The sequence below is a fragment of the Hemibagrus wyckioides genome, linkage group LG10 (genome assembly GCF_019097595.1).
Source record: "Hemibagrus wyckioides isolate EC202008001 linkage group LG10, SWU_Hwy_1.0, whole genome shotgun sequence".
Lineage (NCBI taxonomy): Eukaryota > Metazoa > Chordata > Actinopteri > Siluriformes > Bagridae > Hemibagrus > Hemibagrus wyckioides.
The window spans coordinates 6,746,248-6,761,986 of NC_080719.1; the positions used below are offsets into that span (position 1 = coordinate 6,746,248).

General features: G+C 38.9%; 1 protein-coding gene across 6 annotated transcripts in view; it reads left to right on the forward strand.

The window, feature by feature from the left end:
• Window positions 1-4,792, forward strand: part of mical2a (microtubule associated monooxygenase, calponin and LIM domain containing 2a) — a 51,998-nt gene extending 47,206 nt beyond the window's left edge. For all 6 annotated transcript variants that reach the window (XM_058400805.1, XM_058400806.1, XM_058400808.1 and 3 more), the window contains 3 exons: window positions 1,842-2,022; window positions 2,125-2,201; window positions 2,290-4,792. In XM_058400805.1, the coding sequence (XP_058256788.1) occupies window positions 1,842-2,022; window positions 2,125-2,201; window positions 2,290-2,667 (636 nt within the window). In that variant the 3' untranslated portion in view covers window positions 2,668-4,792. The remainder of the gene's footprint in view (window positions 1-1,841; window positions 2,023-2,124; window positions 2,202-2,289) is intronic.
• Window positions 4,793-15,739: the final 10,947 nt, after the last annotated feature.

A 15,739-nucleotide genomic window follows, 5' to 3' on the forward strand; every position in this document is an offset into this window, starting at 1 on the left:
GCCATCTGTCACGTGTGCGTAATAGCTGATGAGGCATTTAGTTTATTCGAAAACCGACACGAATCAAATCAAGACAGCGCAGAACAAAACTATGTCTCGTTTCATTAGGGCAGTAATAGTCTTAGTGTGTATACTGTTTAGCGGTAATCTAAACTTTTTTTTGTTGTTGTTTAATGTGAATCAGTGGCTCAACCTTAATGCAATGAATTACAAGATTGGGCCGTACTGCATGGACCTTCCACATGAAATGTTTGCATGCGCATCTTCCTCCTTAATATTTCGTCAATATAACAGTCAGTAACCAAGTGAGCTGTATCCAGTAGTGCTGTCCACACATGCTTAACAACCAACACTATCCAACAGAAAATACTCATGGCTACTAAGCAACAAGTCATTCACACAAACACACACAAGCCCTTATTTACATCCACAGCACTACTTTGGCACAGGAACTCTCTGACCTTAATGTTGTACAGAAATACAGCTACCATCAATTCATTTTAGCTGAAACTAGTTTCACTAGATCACCAGCCTGCCAGGGATAACTAAAAAGTGAGATTAAAGAGCTACGCTAGCCATGTCAAAGAGTATTACAAAGAAAATTCCGATATGTTAAATATAGTTGGCGTACGAAAATGATAGCAGCTGATAGTCCATAGTCCATAGACCATGGCTAGTCCAGAACAAGCTATGCTAAGCAAACATTTAAATATGCTAGTACACTTTACATACAGGATGTGCTGCATAATGCATTTAATTCTTAAAGTTGAATCTATTTAATCTAATCTAATATAACCAAATATGAACGCATTTCTCCGATTGATCAAAATTAGTTTGAAATGATTACAAATACAGATAACTCCGATTCTAGTCTAGTTTTTTCCCTAAAAGCTTGCCAGAAAGGTCCAGATGGCATCAGGTTAAGTCAACATCTTACATCTACATCTGCTCTTTATTGGGACTGGGATTAACATGAAAATCTTTAACAACTGCCTAGTGGCTTAAAGTAGACTGCTTGTCTGGTCATAATTTTAAAAAATGGAAATTTGTTAGAATATATCACAGACAGGAACAAAGATATCAACTGCATCAGCAGGATTAAATAAAACTCTATTTGAGACCAATTATGAACTTGTTTGATGGTGTGAGGAGAATTCAGACATCATTCTGACACTGCCGGCCTTTCTGCCTCTGGGGTTTTCCAGTGTTTCCAGGGGCATAGCGATTCATGTTTACTAAAAACCTTCAGCTTTAGGCAACATCCACTTCAGCTTAAATCCAAATACAGATCCAGATAGTGGCATTGCTCTGCACTCATACTCATAAATGATACTGACATTCTACAAACTGAGCCAACTTTCTGTTGCCAGATTAAGATATAGTACGCTTTAAGAGAAGATGTGCCCCGTATCAGATTGGAAAACACCTCAAGTCTGATACGAGCCAGCATTTCGTACACACATACTCAGTATCGATTTGGTTCAAATGTCTTGCAAACGCTGGCCAAATAAATGTTGAAGGAATTTTCTGCTCCAAGATTGTAAGAGATCTTTGGGACTCTTTGGAGTCCTCGTCTAGTTACATAGTGTGATTTTAGCACATGATGTGCCGTAGAATTACTTTTCTGGGTCATACATCTCCTCAAACTCATTATTTAAACACGTCAATATTTCAGTAATCCTTTTTGTTTTTTTGTAAAGTGAGGAAGAAAGTCTGAGGTCACGTAATTTGTTCAACATGATCTTTCCCACAGCAGCAGCCTGCATTCTGGACACCCATCCAAATACCTTGCTAGACTGATTCCGATCTGACTTGGATGTGTTTTTTCTTCTCTTTCCCAGGGTTCCTTGCGGAGGGAATTCCCCCAGAGCTCGGGTGATGTGTGCTATGCGTGCAAGAAGAGGGTGTATGTGGTGGAACGCCTGAGCGCAGAGGGCCTGTTCTTCCACAGAGAGTGTTTCCGCTGTGATACCTGTAGCGCTCCTTTATGTCAGGGCGCACAAGCTTTCGACTCGGAGCAGGGTACGTTGACACGTAGCTAGCATGTTGCGTTTGGCTTTTGTGCCAGACCTACACTCCTCTTTCCCGATGCTGTCTATAAAGTGGTTCTTTTTCCGGTCACAGGAAAGCTGTACTGCAAGCTCCATTTCTCTCAGCGTAAATGTGCTATAAAGCGCAGCAGGATTTTGGAGCAAGAGATGGTAAACTTTCACCGTATTACCTGTCATAATGCTTCGCTCTTATACATATTTGAATAATCCTGACAACATTTCATATTACATTTCCCAGCCATCAGAAAACACCACAGAAAGAAGCGCATCTCCAAATCCAGCTGAGAGCGGCAGCAGCTCCGCGTCGTCTTCAGGTACTTTGTCCTCTGTGCTGAAGAGAAGCCTGCTCTGGCCAGTGCACGTGAGCCGGGCAGTGTGTGCCACGCCTCGTCGTGTTCGTACCTGGCTGGGTGGGAAAGTTCAGGCTCTGGGCCGGCACCTCAGGGAAAACGCAGATGACTACACCATTTTGTATGAGCTGCTAAGTGTGGGGTTGCCCCTGCTCGTGGCACTCTATGAAATCCTGCTTCAGATGCATGCCGAAACCGGATCACTGAACCTGCAGCTCCTGCAGCAGTGGCTCGAGCAGCACCTGGGCCGTGGGTTCCTCACGTAGCCCGCTGGGTTAACGTTTTTATTATTTAACATATATTATTGAAAAAATAAATGTTCCAGCACTCTAAAAACTGATGGTTAGCTGAGAAGAACAATATTTTTGACTAGGATGTGAACATTTTGTTCACTTGACATGCTGTATAAACCTTGAGATGACTGCTGCTCATAAATTTCCTTTTGCCTGAATACTGGGAATTGAACAGTTGGTCTTGGAACTATTTCTTTGCTGTTCTCACGTTACAAAAGTTCTCAGAATGGTAGAAAAAGGAAGGGTAAAAGGGAAAAAATTGAAATTAAAGCACTTTAATGCGTGAGCTGCCTGGGATTTTACTCGTGTAGGATTGGGAGTAATGTTTTCTGCATGATTTGTACAATAACTTTGAATCTAAAGTAATTACTGTGTGCGTTTGCTGCAAGTTTACTGACACAAAACTGACCTGGATCTGCTTTTGGTCTCGTGCAATGAACCTGCCAAGCCAAACACCGGGGTGTTATCGTTTGAACCATCCTCACATTCCACTTACTGATACCGAATGTTTACACATCTCATCATGAGAGTCAAACGTCTGGTAGATCTGCTTTATTCTCACAATGCAACTTCCTTCTCGTCCATGGTTCATGAATTTCAACTTTTTCAAACTTCACTGCTGAATATAATGGAACAACTGAACACACACACACACACACAGCATGGTTGAAGTTTTGTTATTTATCACAGACACAAGACTGTTATGTGCTCACATACTGCCATGTTTTATTAGCTAACTTTGAGCTTTATAGGCTAGAGGGAATTCAGAGAGCATTGTAGACGCACAGATTTAAGAGTGTGGCACGTGGCATGCTCAGAATCACACACATTTATATCTGAAGATACGTTTCATTTTAAAATGTATCATAAAATGTACTGGAGAGGCACAGATCATTTTCATCTTCAGTACATTATATCAGGGGTGTCAAACTGGTGCCAGATACTACAGCACACCTTCAGGGATCTAGTGGAGTCCATGCCTCGACGGGTCAGGGCTGTTTTGGCAGCAAAAGGGGGAGCAACACAATACTAGGCAGGTGGTCATAATGTTATGCCTGATATGTGAACAGAGGAGAGACGCGCAAGAGGAATCTTGCTAATGATAAATGACATATCATTGGCACAATCTAGCCTAGTTCTTTTTATTTCGGTCTTCCACTTTACACAATACAATTTTCATTTAAGACACTAATGAATTTTGTACGCATGTTTGACACCCCTGCATTATAGAATAGTGTTAATGGACTGTTTTCTGTGCAGTCTGGATGCACTGAACATTTGACGAGTCAGCAGATCTGTTTTCTATAGAGATTTGTATTTTGATACACTGGAAGGTATATTTTGTACTGATCCGTTATGTACCTTTCTCTTATCTGCTTTGTGTTCTTTCATTTCTTATAAGATGCACACAGTCCACTAAAAAAAAACGCATGTTATTTAATCTCACACCCTTTGTCGTTTAATTTGATCTTCATCTTTCATCTTTCTTCTCTTATTCACTTGTAGTCTTTCTCGACCTGTCTGCTGTGTCCACCCCTGACATGCTCTGAGTCACTGACAGACTCAAGGTGATCACCCACACGCTCCCATGATGCAATGCTCAGTGGTGTGTCCATAAAGCACGTCAGGCTGCACATGTACACTACGTAACACGTAACACCTTCATGGCAAATCTACCTGAGCTGCATCATCTCTTAACAGCTAATTTCCTGCCTGCAGGGGTTGTTTATCCTCTGTATCAGCATTGCACAGCAGACTTACGGTGTTGTGTTTGGATCTGCATTTGATGTGTCACTGCTGGGAAAGGCATGTCCGTAAGACAAGGCACTCCCATTCAGCATTTGGATCTTACTAGTAGTCCTGACTAACAGGAATGTTCTTCCTGTCTGTTTCGAAAGCATCTTCATTACTCATTTTTAATCATTCTTCTGTTCTGCTCTCATTAACAAAATCTCATCAGCAGATCTTTATCGCCTTGCAAAATGTAGTGGGCGTGTAGCACCTTTTGCCTGACATGTTGCAAAACTGTATTGAGATATTTGTCTGCTTTATTTATACTAAGCCATATGTGTTTAATAAATGACATAAGCAACTTGAACCTTCTCTTCATTTATAAGAGCTGAAAGAAAAAAAATCCATCCGTGTAAATGTGTTTTCTTGTGCATATAGTGAACATATTCCTGTGCCGAAGAAGTATGTCTATAAAATGAATACTATAAATGGAAATGAATGTACTTGTTCGCATGCAGATCTGATATACAGGGTTGGCTTAGTGAACTCTTATCATTCTTTCCATTGCAAGATGCAGCTATGTTGTTTTTCAGCTGAAGAGTCTGGTATGAGAGCGTGTCGCCGATCTGGAGTGCTTTCACGTCGCTCACGGTACTGATACGACCGCTGTACTACGATGAGATTTGTCTTCTGTAGCTGGTAACATGCAGAACCTCACAACGCTTAAAACACTCCCATGAGGCCCTCATGGTTTTATCTTTTTATTCATTCTTAAACTCTGTTGAGTATAGAAAATGTTAGAGTCCACATGTTACAGATAGAGCTTTATATTCATGTGTTTATTCAGTGATCTTTATTACTCTACTCAGAAAGTAGAAAGGCTGCTTTAAGGAAAACAAATTCAGAAATAAAATCAAATAGTGTTCTGGTAGTCAACTAATGAACTGCTTGGATTTACAGAATTCTTTAAAGAAAATAAATTGCTTTTTATAGATGTTCTCACTTGCAAATAAGAATCATAACAACCTTCGAAACATCCCTGTTTTTCTCCCTTCCTGCGCTTAAGTCTCCCAACTGGAAAAGTAACAGAAGTGTGATTACAATAAATCTGGCAAACAAATAATGTTCAAAAGTCTCTTAAGTGCATCCAGTGAGGTCCTGACTTTATCCTAATGCTATCATTTAATTATGAAGAACATCATCAGCACAGAATATATATATGTATATATATGTTTGGACACACCTTCTAATTCAGTGTTTTTTGTTTAGGGATTTATTTTCTACATTCTAGAACAATACTGGAGATTTCAAAACTATGAAATAACACACATGGACTTAAGTAATCCATATGTAACGACAACAAAAAACAGTCGGTTGTTATTTTAAGACACGAAGGTCAGGTGTTCTGGAATAGTTCTTGCAAGAACAGTATTGTCAAGTGCATTTGCAAAACCCATCAAGCACCATGATGAAACTGGCTCACATGAAGACCATCCCAGTAAAGCAAGACCAAAACTGACCTCTGCTGCAGAGGAGAAGTTCATTTAGAGTTACCAGCCTCAGAAATCACCAATTAACAGCACCTCAGATTAGAGCTGTTATGAAGGCTTTACAGAGCATCAGTAGCAGACATATCTCAATATCAACTGTTCAAATGAGATTATTGTCCTTTGAACAGATGTAGAAAGAAATAGACATCAGGAAAGACCATGGAATTAGAAGGTGTGTCCAAACTTTTGACTGGTAGTGTGTATATATATATATATATATATATATATATATATATATATATATATATATATATACCCACCAGGCATAACTTTATGACCACCTGCATAATATTGTCACCCGTCATGCACTGTGTATTCTGACACCTTTCTATCAGAACCAGCATTAACTTCTTAGCAATTTGATCAATTTGTTGGATCGGATCACACGGGCCAGCCTTCGCTCCCCACGTGCATCACTGAGCCTTGGCCGCCCATGACCCTGTCGCCGGTTCACCACTGTTCCTTCCTTGGACCACTTTTGATAGATACTGACCACTGCAGACCAGGAACACCCCACAATAGCTGCAGTTTTGGAGATGCTCTGATCCAGTCATCTAGCCATGACAATTTGGACTCTCTCAAATCCTTACGCTTGCCCATTTTTCCTGCTTCTAACACATCAACTTTGAGGACGAAATGTTCACTTGCTGTCTAATATATCCCACCCACTAACAGGTGCCATGATGAGGAGATCATCAGTGTTATTCACTTCACTTGTCAGTGGTCATAATGTTATGCCTGAATCGGTGTGTGTGTGTGTGTATATAGTACATTTTTCTTTACTCACCTGTCAGTCTCAACACCTGTTTAAGAGCTTTGACTTTGGAGTAAATACTGAAAGTATTCAGATTCAATACAATTTTATTTCATTTTTCAGTGTTAATTGTATAACATTGTCTCAAAGCAGCTTTCCAGAAATATAAAAATATACAATAAAAATGACAAAATTTTAAAATTAAAAGTATAATTATAAATTTTGACACCCAGCCTCAGTGAACTTATGCTAAAATCACTGATTATAACTTCAGCTTGCTTGATTTAAAGTGTCAGCTATTTACCTTACTGTGAATCAGTGACAGGACCGTGCCACGTGGCCTAATGTGAGGTTAATTATTTTCCAGACACTGCTTACCCCAAAGTGTTTAAATCCTATTATACCACAGCAATGACACGTCATACTTTGTTTTTGGTTTTTTGTCACATTTATTTTTATGAAGGAAACAGGAACAAGATAATTTATATTGTCCCATAAATTAATCGTTCACTCACCAGCCTCTCTTTTTCTATCTCTTGAAATTATTAAGACAAAATAATAAAATGCAGCTTATTGAGAAACCTCAATACTCGTTTTTAGAAGATGTTCCTATGTCAGGAAGCTTAAAGATGTTGACACTGGAGTCTCCTTCCAGAGACAGACAAATAAATAAATAAATAAATAAACATTTTATCACAGGGCACTTATTAATCACACATTTTTAACACTTTTTAATCTGTTTAAATGTAAATTTCTCTCAGAGTTACACCAGAGATCATATATATATATATATATATATACTGAGTGTGTGTGTGTGTCAGTTAGATGGTAGAGGACAGGTTAGTGAAAGTGATAGACTTCCTCTATGATTGAGTGTAAATACACCTCAAAGTAGAAGGGATGAAAATATAGAATGATAAATAAATAAATAGATATAAATATAAATAAATACAGTAAAATACAACACAATACAATAAATGTAAAAAAAAAGGCCTCTATAGTGTAGTGACCAAATTCCTCTATTTTCTCCTCTGGGTTTTATATTCAGTACTGCTTTATTATGCGCATAACCAGTATTTCCATTTAAGCTACAATCTTGAGCACACGTCCCGTTTCTTCACAACCAGAACTGGGTTCAAAATATACGAAATTAAATGCGCAATTAAATGCGCTTGTGCTGCCCCCTACTGGTTATAATTCTGCAGCACACCACTTTTATTCAACCAGAAGCACAAGCCTGAGCATGATTTTTGTTGCAGCAAAGACATAAAGTTTCAGTAACTGAGTAGAAATGTAGCATGCGTGCAATGTTTTAAGTGTCTGACTGTTAATTTTGCCATTATTTATGACATACCCCTACCAGGCATAACATTATGACCATCTGCCTAATATTATGTTGCATGCCAAAACAGCCCTGACCCGTCATGCACTGTGTATTCTGACACCTTTCTATCAGAACCAGCATTAACTTCTTCAGTAATTTGAGCAACAGTAGCCCGTCTGTTGGATCAGATCACACGGGCCTGCCTTCGCTCCCTACGCGCATCAATGAACCTTGGCCGCCCATGATCCTGTCGCCGGGTCACCACTGTTCCTTCCTTGGACCACTTTTGATAGATACTGACCACTGCAGACCGGGAACACCCCACAAGAGCTGCAGTTTTGGAGATGCTCTGATCCAGTCATCTAGCCATCACAATTTGGCCCTTCGTCAAACTCACTCAAATCCTTACACTTGCCCATTTTTCCTGCTTCTAACACATTAACTTTGAGGACGAAATGTTCACTTCCTGCCTAATATATCCCACCCACTAACAGGAGCCATGATGAGGAGATCATCAGTGTTATTCACTTCAACTGTCAGTGGTCATAATGTCATGCCTGATAGATAGATAGATAGATAGATAGATAGATAGATAGATAGATAGATAGATAGATAGATAGATAGATAGATAGATAGATACATATTTGTGTGTGGCTGGGGGGGTGTTTAAATGTTTTAAATATGTTTAAATTTGTTTAAATATAAATAAATATGTTTAAATATATTTACACGTAAATATATGTGGATTTATGATGGAATCTGTTAGGTGTTGTTATTGCTCTTGAAATTAAAAATCTTTAAGTATCAACTTATTCTTGCGTTTACTTTTTGACGTTGTCATCTGCAACGGAACCTAACCATCGATTCTGGAGGTGCAGAAGTTTGAGTCTCAAACCAAATTAAGTCTAAAGGATTTCATGCTCGACTTTTGCTAGAGGTTACCATCTAATGAGATTTTAGAGTGACCCTGTATTAGGGAGGTCAGCTGTTTTGGATATTGCAGGAGGTTCATGTATCAAAAATCATACAATCGTACTGCAGTTTCAGTCCAAAATGTTGCATGAATGTCTGAAGGTCATTATAATAGAACAGAACCAGAACCACTGTAACTGTGTAATAAGTAGCTTTATATGAGCTCACACTCATGGAGGCATACATGTTTTGCTTTGTTTTTTCACTTTGCACACTGAACATGCAAGCTGTATGTTCTGAGCCCTTTCTATCACAACCAGCATTAACATTTTTTTAGCACTTTGTGCTCAATGATGGTGAAGTAAATGTAATTTGTTACTGTACTATACAATTTTTGGAGACTTTTACTTTCACTCCACTACATTTTGAAGTAATATATCTTACTTTCTACTCCATTACATTATACCACATCTGTCCCTACTGATATTATAATAAATCGTGATCATTTCTAAGACTGTGTATTATATGCGTCTGTGAGTAGAGTGACAGATTCTTCTCACATGAAATGAATAGTTAATTACAAAAAATGACAACGTTAATGCTAGGATAAATGGAGTACTTTTTTTTACTTTACATTTGGTAACAAGTACTTTAACTCAAGCAGAGATTCAAATTAAGGACTATTTTTACCGGAGTAACATTTTATCTAGGGTGTCTCTACTTTCATCACACACATCAATGAGAATGCCCATGATGCCCATGTCTCTGATTCACCAGTTGTGCTTACTTGGAGCTCCATTTTTGTTAGATTTGAACCACTGCACCCCTGGAACACCTCACAAGACCTGGAGATGCTCTAACTCAGTTATCTAGCCATTACAATTTAGACCTTGTCAAAATCACTCAGATCCTTGTGCTTGGCCATTTTTTCCTGCTTTCAACACGTCCACTTCAAGAACTGACTGTTTACTTGCTGCCTAATATATCCCTTCAATTTCCTTAAAATGTAATAGGAATTTTACTAAATTTTAATTTTAATAAATTTTATTTATTTATTGTTATATAAATAAATAAACTCCAAATTGACGAGTTGACTCGAGTTGAATTGAGAATTAATAATTATTACCACTAGAGGGCGCTGGAGACATGAGCAAACTCGAACCCTGAAAAGAAATCCCTTTTCCGCCATTTATATTTTTATGGCTAATGTTCAAATGATAACTCACTGTACATGAGACAGCATCTTATGACTTCAAATCCAGTGTAATCTTAGCCATGCTTTCAGGTCATATTTATTTTATAACACACTAAGCAACAAGAGAAATGTCATAGAATGACAATAAAAAGTCAAGTAGCTTCAACAACAACAAAAAGGTGAAGCAGCAGTAGCATCACTGCCTCACAGCTTCAAGGTCCCTGGTTCTATCTTGACTTCGGTGATGATCTTGAAAGTCTAGAAGCTATTGTTCTCACGAGCTATTCCCTAACAAGCTAGCAACCTATCACTTGTTATTCTAGGCGTTAGCTAGCCGGTTTTCACAAAATGGTAGTAAAGTGTGCTTTCTGTTTTTAACCCCAATCTTCTTCAACAACAACAAAAAAATCTTCACTCACGCTAGCTCTTACACCTTTACTCTGTTCACTATGCTTCTTTAGCGCTCAGTTAGCGCTACATGTAATCCCTTCGCTTGTTTTTCCTCATTTGTAAGTCACCTGGGATAAAAGAGTCTGCTAAATGAATAAATGTTTAAAAAAAATGTTTAAAGACATGACTCTGGTTTGCTGTGTGTTCATATGGGTTTGCTCTGGGTTCTCTGGTTTCTTCCCACTGTCCAAAAAACATGCAGATAGATTGATTGATGATTCTAGCATCAATGTGTGTGTGTAAAGGTGTGTGTGGTGCTCTGCAATGGCTGGCATCCCATCCGGGGTGAATTCACCTGTAAGACAGATAAAATGCTGACTGAAGATGAATAAATGAACAAATGAATGACTGATGTTGGGTTCATACACATAATATTAGTTGGTTAGATGGTTAGTATTGATAATCATATTTTAGACATCATCTCTTCAAACAGGAACTCCAGTTCCGATATTAACTGTTGGCTCAACTTTAACGTTCATTCCCAGACGTCTGTCAGAATCATGAGGGAGAGGCAAAGCTCTGCCATTTCCTCCATGGTCTCTCCTTTTTCCCCTGGAAAAGATAAGACTTGTGGGAGATGTGGATCCCGAAGCAGAAGGTTATCTCCTCATTCCATCCAGAGTGAAAAGGTTGCAGATGCTTATGAACATTGCATTATTGTTATTTTTTACAAACGTCTCAATCTTTGCTTGGCTGAAATAAACACTGACCTTCAGTATGCTGGAAAGTTGACAGCTCTGATTATATGCTTGATACAAGCCTGGCGGTCTTGATTTTATTCTCATTTTTAATTCATTTATCTGTTTAACCCACGCTGCTATACAGATAGACTAGACGTTTAGTCTATACGTTGTGTTCAGGTTATTTTGTGTATTAACTAACAGGTGCTATATGTACAATTCGATTATATGGCTGGAGGGGAACGTAGGAAAATCGTTTAAAAAGGCACACTCTCTGTGCTTACGCCATTCATGGAAACAGATAGCTGGTTGCGAAGCATTTAGCTCAATCATGCTGGCCAGATGATCTCTTTTGCATTGGATTACTGGTGCGTCAGGCGCGCAGCACTTCATGCCTGGAGACAGACGAGGACACAGATAGAAAAAGCAAGGTCAGAGGGTCACTTGTTGCTGGGAGAGCGTACTTACATCTGTGCTTTTGTGTGTGTGTCTGCATTCGCTATCTGAGCAAGGCCAGGGTTGCTGTATCTCCTGTGTGCCTGTCCTTTGTATTATACAGTGGCATAAGTATTCACCTCCCCTGACTACACAAGCCACTGTGGGGTTCATTAAAGTTTGCATAATTATTTGCAAATAAATTAACGTGAAAGCTGTGCCTGCATACCATCGCTGTGGAACTTCTAAATGAGTTCTGATGCAACATGTTGTCACCAGGAGTCACGCAATGGAGTCGTGTTTGTGCAATTAGTCGTGTGATTTCAGCTGGTCCTGGAAGGCCATGTCTAAGCTAGAACATATCTAAACAAACAAGACAAAATTATGAAAAGTATTGATTAGAATTTGGATACTAAATATCCCTTTTAATGAACTTTGAACTTCACCATTAAATAAATTAATAATAAATGCAAAGGTTATGCTACAATCATGACTCCACCCACCAAATGTCAGTGTTTGGTGTAAGAGGGCATTATTCAGAGAAGCAGCCAGAAGGCCAAGGTTAACTCTCATGGTTAACCACCTCCATAATGCTCAACATGCAGCTCCACATAATGCTTCAATTTTTTGCTAGGGTCATAATGTTCAGTTTTGTTTCATCTGCACCATTTTCAGCATGTTTGCTGAGCTTTGCTGCCATTCAACTCCAAATGGGATTTCGTATAAATTTCTAAACTCTACCATTAAAGCCCAGCTTTGTAGAGTGCTTGGTCTATTGTTATCCTATGCAGAGCTTCTTCTGTATGACTTATGGATCTCTCCATCTCCTCCAGAGTTACCTCTGACCTCCTGGTATGTTCTATATGACTAATCCCTCTTTTACCCCATCACTGACCTTTAGTGGACTGCCTCATTTTGGAGGCATGGAGTGCTTTTTAAATAATGGATTTGCTCTACAGGATGTTCTATATTAGGGATAACCTTATAACACCCTTTAGGGTTATGGGTCATTTTGTGTATATTTATGACGCACAATCCCAGTTAAATCCATTCTAATCCCTGGTTGTAAGTCTACACAATGTGGAAAGGTTCAGAAGGATGAATACTACTGCAAGCCACAGTACAATCTCCACACTAGTAAGATGGTGTTTTTGCGTGATATTGACAATATGTTTGCTCCGTTCCCATGCAGAACACCGTGCTTTTGTGTGCATACTTTGTTTTTGCCAGAACACACTGGCCCTGGAGGAGCTGACTGTTCTGAATCTTCACCTGGGAGCTGGAGGGATGACCTTGGGGCCTGGCCTATGTTGTCAGGTGCAGCACTTTCACACAGCAGGAAGAAATGGCACAGATCCACAGCAACGGAAAGAGAGAGAGAAATTGGACCATTTGACAGTAAGCAGTGTGTGTGTGGTGGGGTTATTTTTCCTGTTTGACCCAGGCTATGGTGACCTCGGCAGGGAGGCTCAGAGTGGTACGGCAGAGGCACGGCGGAGGCCGGAAGCCCCAAGCTCAAGAGGGAAGAGTGGAAAGGAGCGATGAGGAGGAGGTGGGAGTGAAAAAGGAAGAGCACTCACATCTCTGCTGTGCTGCTCCAGCTGTGAGGCACGCCAGGCTTCGAACGAGCCGCAGAGACAAAACACCAGATCAAACGCAGCTAAAAGGAACCATGGCGGAGCAACACAAACACACTCTCACACACACCAATTACACTCCAAAACACACAGGCAGAGTTCGAAGAGCTGTGATTTTCCACATTCTTTAAACGCTAACGGTTTGTATAGAAGTGTCAGGATCAGATGATGGGAAGGTTAGGGGGCCGAATGAGTCACTCCTCATTTCACATATGAAGTGAATTCTGAATATCAGGTTCACCGCTCAAAGAAATGTCACATGAGATAATAATAATAACTTATACTAATAACAATAACAATAAGGACCTCATTCATATGGCCTCAGTGAGGAATAAGATCCAAAAATACCATTTTAATCAGAGTAGACTGAAACAAAATCAGTACTGTGGGAATATACTGTACAGGAAGCAGGGTTTAAACTCTGACTGTAGTGCCAATTGTAAATTAATAAATAGACTGTTATCGTTTCAACAATAACAGACGATTCTACAGGGGATACGCCACATAATATAAGGTTAATAATAAATGGATAAGGTTAATAATAAACATGACGTCATTTAACAAAGACGAATGTACAATTCTTTCTGCAAGGTTATGTTTCAGCACGTTGTATAATTGAAATAAAATATTATTGAAAATATTGAATTTCGAAGATTAATAAGTGATACTAAGAGGCATTTCAGAATAGGAAACCTCTCTTTCTCTCTCTCTCTCTCTCTCTCTCTCTCTATCTATCTAGATAGATAGATAGATAGATAGATAGATAGATAGATAGATAGATAGATAGATAGATAGATAGATTATTTTGATTAAATCTATTTATCTATTGTAATCCTACACAATGTGGAAAGGGGGTGAATACTTATGCAAGCCACTGTATACGCTTCACATAGAGCACACACACCAATTTATTTATTAGGTCTGCATATAAAATTATTGTTGTTTACTATGCCACAGTTAATTTTTCTTATAGTGTCTTTTTTTTGTTGCATTTTGCCCTTCATTATTATTTATTATTTGCACTTAAAATTATGTGTTTTTTAAGTTGTGCCACTTTTTAACCTGAGCGAACTGTAATGCTTGAAAATCGAGTATACTTTTACATATAAGTCTTTGACACTCACTCAGAATTTTTCTCTCTGCTCTCTGATCTTCAGTTAAATACAGGAGGAATTATTTTCATCACAGGTTTATACAGTACATCATAAATTTCACATAATAATCCTGGGATAATAACTAAAAACAAGGCTGCGTTATTAAAGATGCCATTCCGAAATATCTTTAAACTGAGTACTGAGTTCCATATTGAATTTTGCCAGTGTAGTTTTGCGTAACACTTTATTAGAGTCCAGTCTCACAAACACGTGCTCGTGGAAGTGGATGGACTAGTGAAACTCTAGCGATAAATAGGAAAGTTGTGTACTGTTTACGGAAGAAAATTTCATTTCGGCGTCGCCGTTGCAGGAATTAAAACTATGCAGCAAGCAGCACTAATGTTGTGACATGAACTAGACTCTGCACTGGATGTCATCTCTACCTGTTATGCTCTTTTCTGTGCTGCACAGGGAATTACAGTGCAAATTGAGCCTGGCAGTATTCCGTATTTTCAATTGAGCTGACTTATCTCGGGTGGGAAAATCAGATGAGGGGAAGAAAAAAAAAATACTGCAATATGTACAGCTGCTATTAGCATTCAAACATGAAATGAGGTGGAAATTGCATTGTACTATATAATAGAGGTAATGAGTGTGAGAGATGAAAATGGGAAAAGAAGGTATGAACATCACACTGTATTATTTTTGTCACACTGTATTTTTTTTTTTTACCCAAGGAATATGCACAAGGTCGAAACAACCCTGTTGTCTGAATGAGTAAACATCTTTTCTTTTCCTTTTTAAAAGCATAACAGCACAATGCACTTACATGCTGAACCCATTTGTTATGTTTTACGATTTTTGTCTTGTATCATATGAGTCATCTTGACTGCTCACTGCTCTCTAAAGCTCAGGTCAGTCACAATGGAAGTCCTCGCTAAACAGTCAGGGTCGATGTGCTGTGTTCAGGCACCTCTCAGTCTGCAAGAAGGACAGCAGAAGATTTTAAGAACATAACTGTTGTTTTAATGAGTGCCCGAGGCTGAGATGGGCCCATCCTGCTGTTTGTTTGCATGGCTGTGTGCAGATAACTGAATCAGAGACTGGGAGAGGAAGAGAGCTTTGAGGGTTTGGAGTTTTTGTGGTGCAAGTTATCGATTCTATATAGAGAAAAAAAGAAAAGAAAAACGAGGAACTGAAGGCTTTTAAAAGCTATGATGATGGTTAATAATATCCAAAGTGATATGAAACCATCCCCCAATGGATCAAATAGTCATACAAAA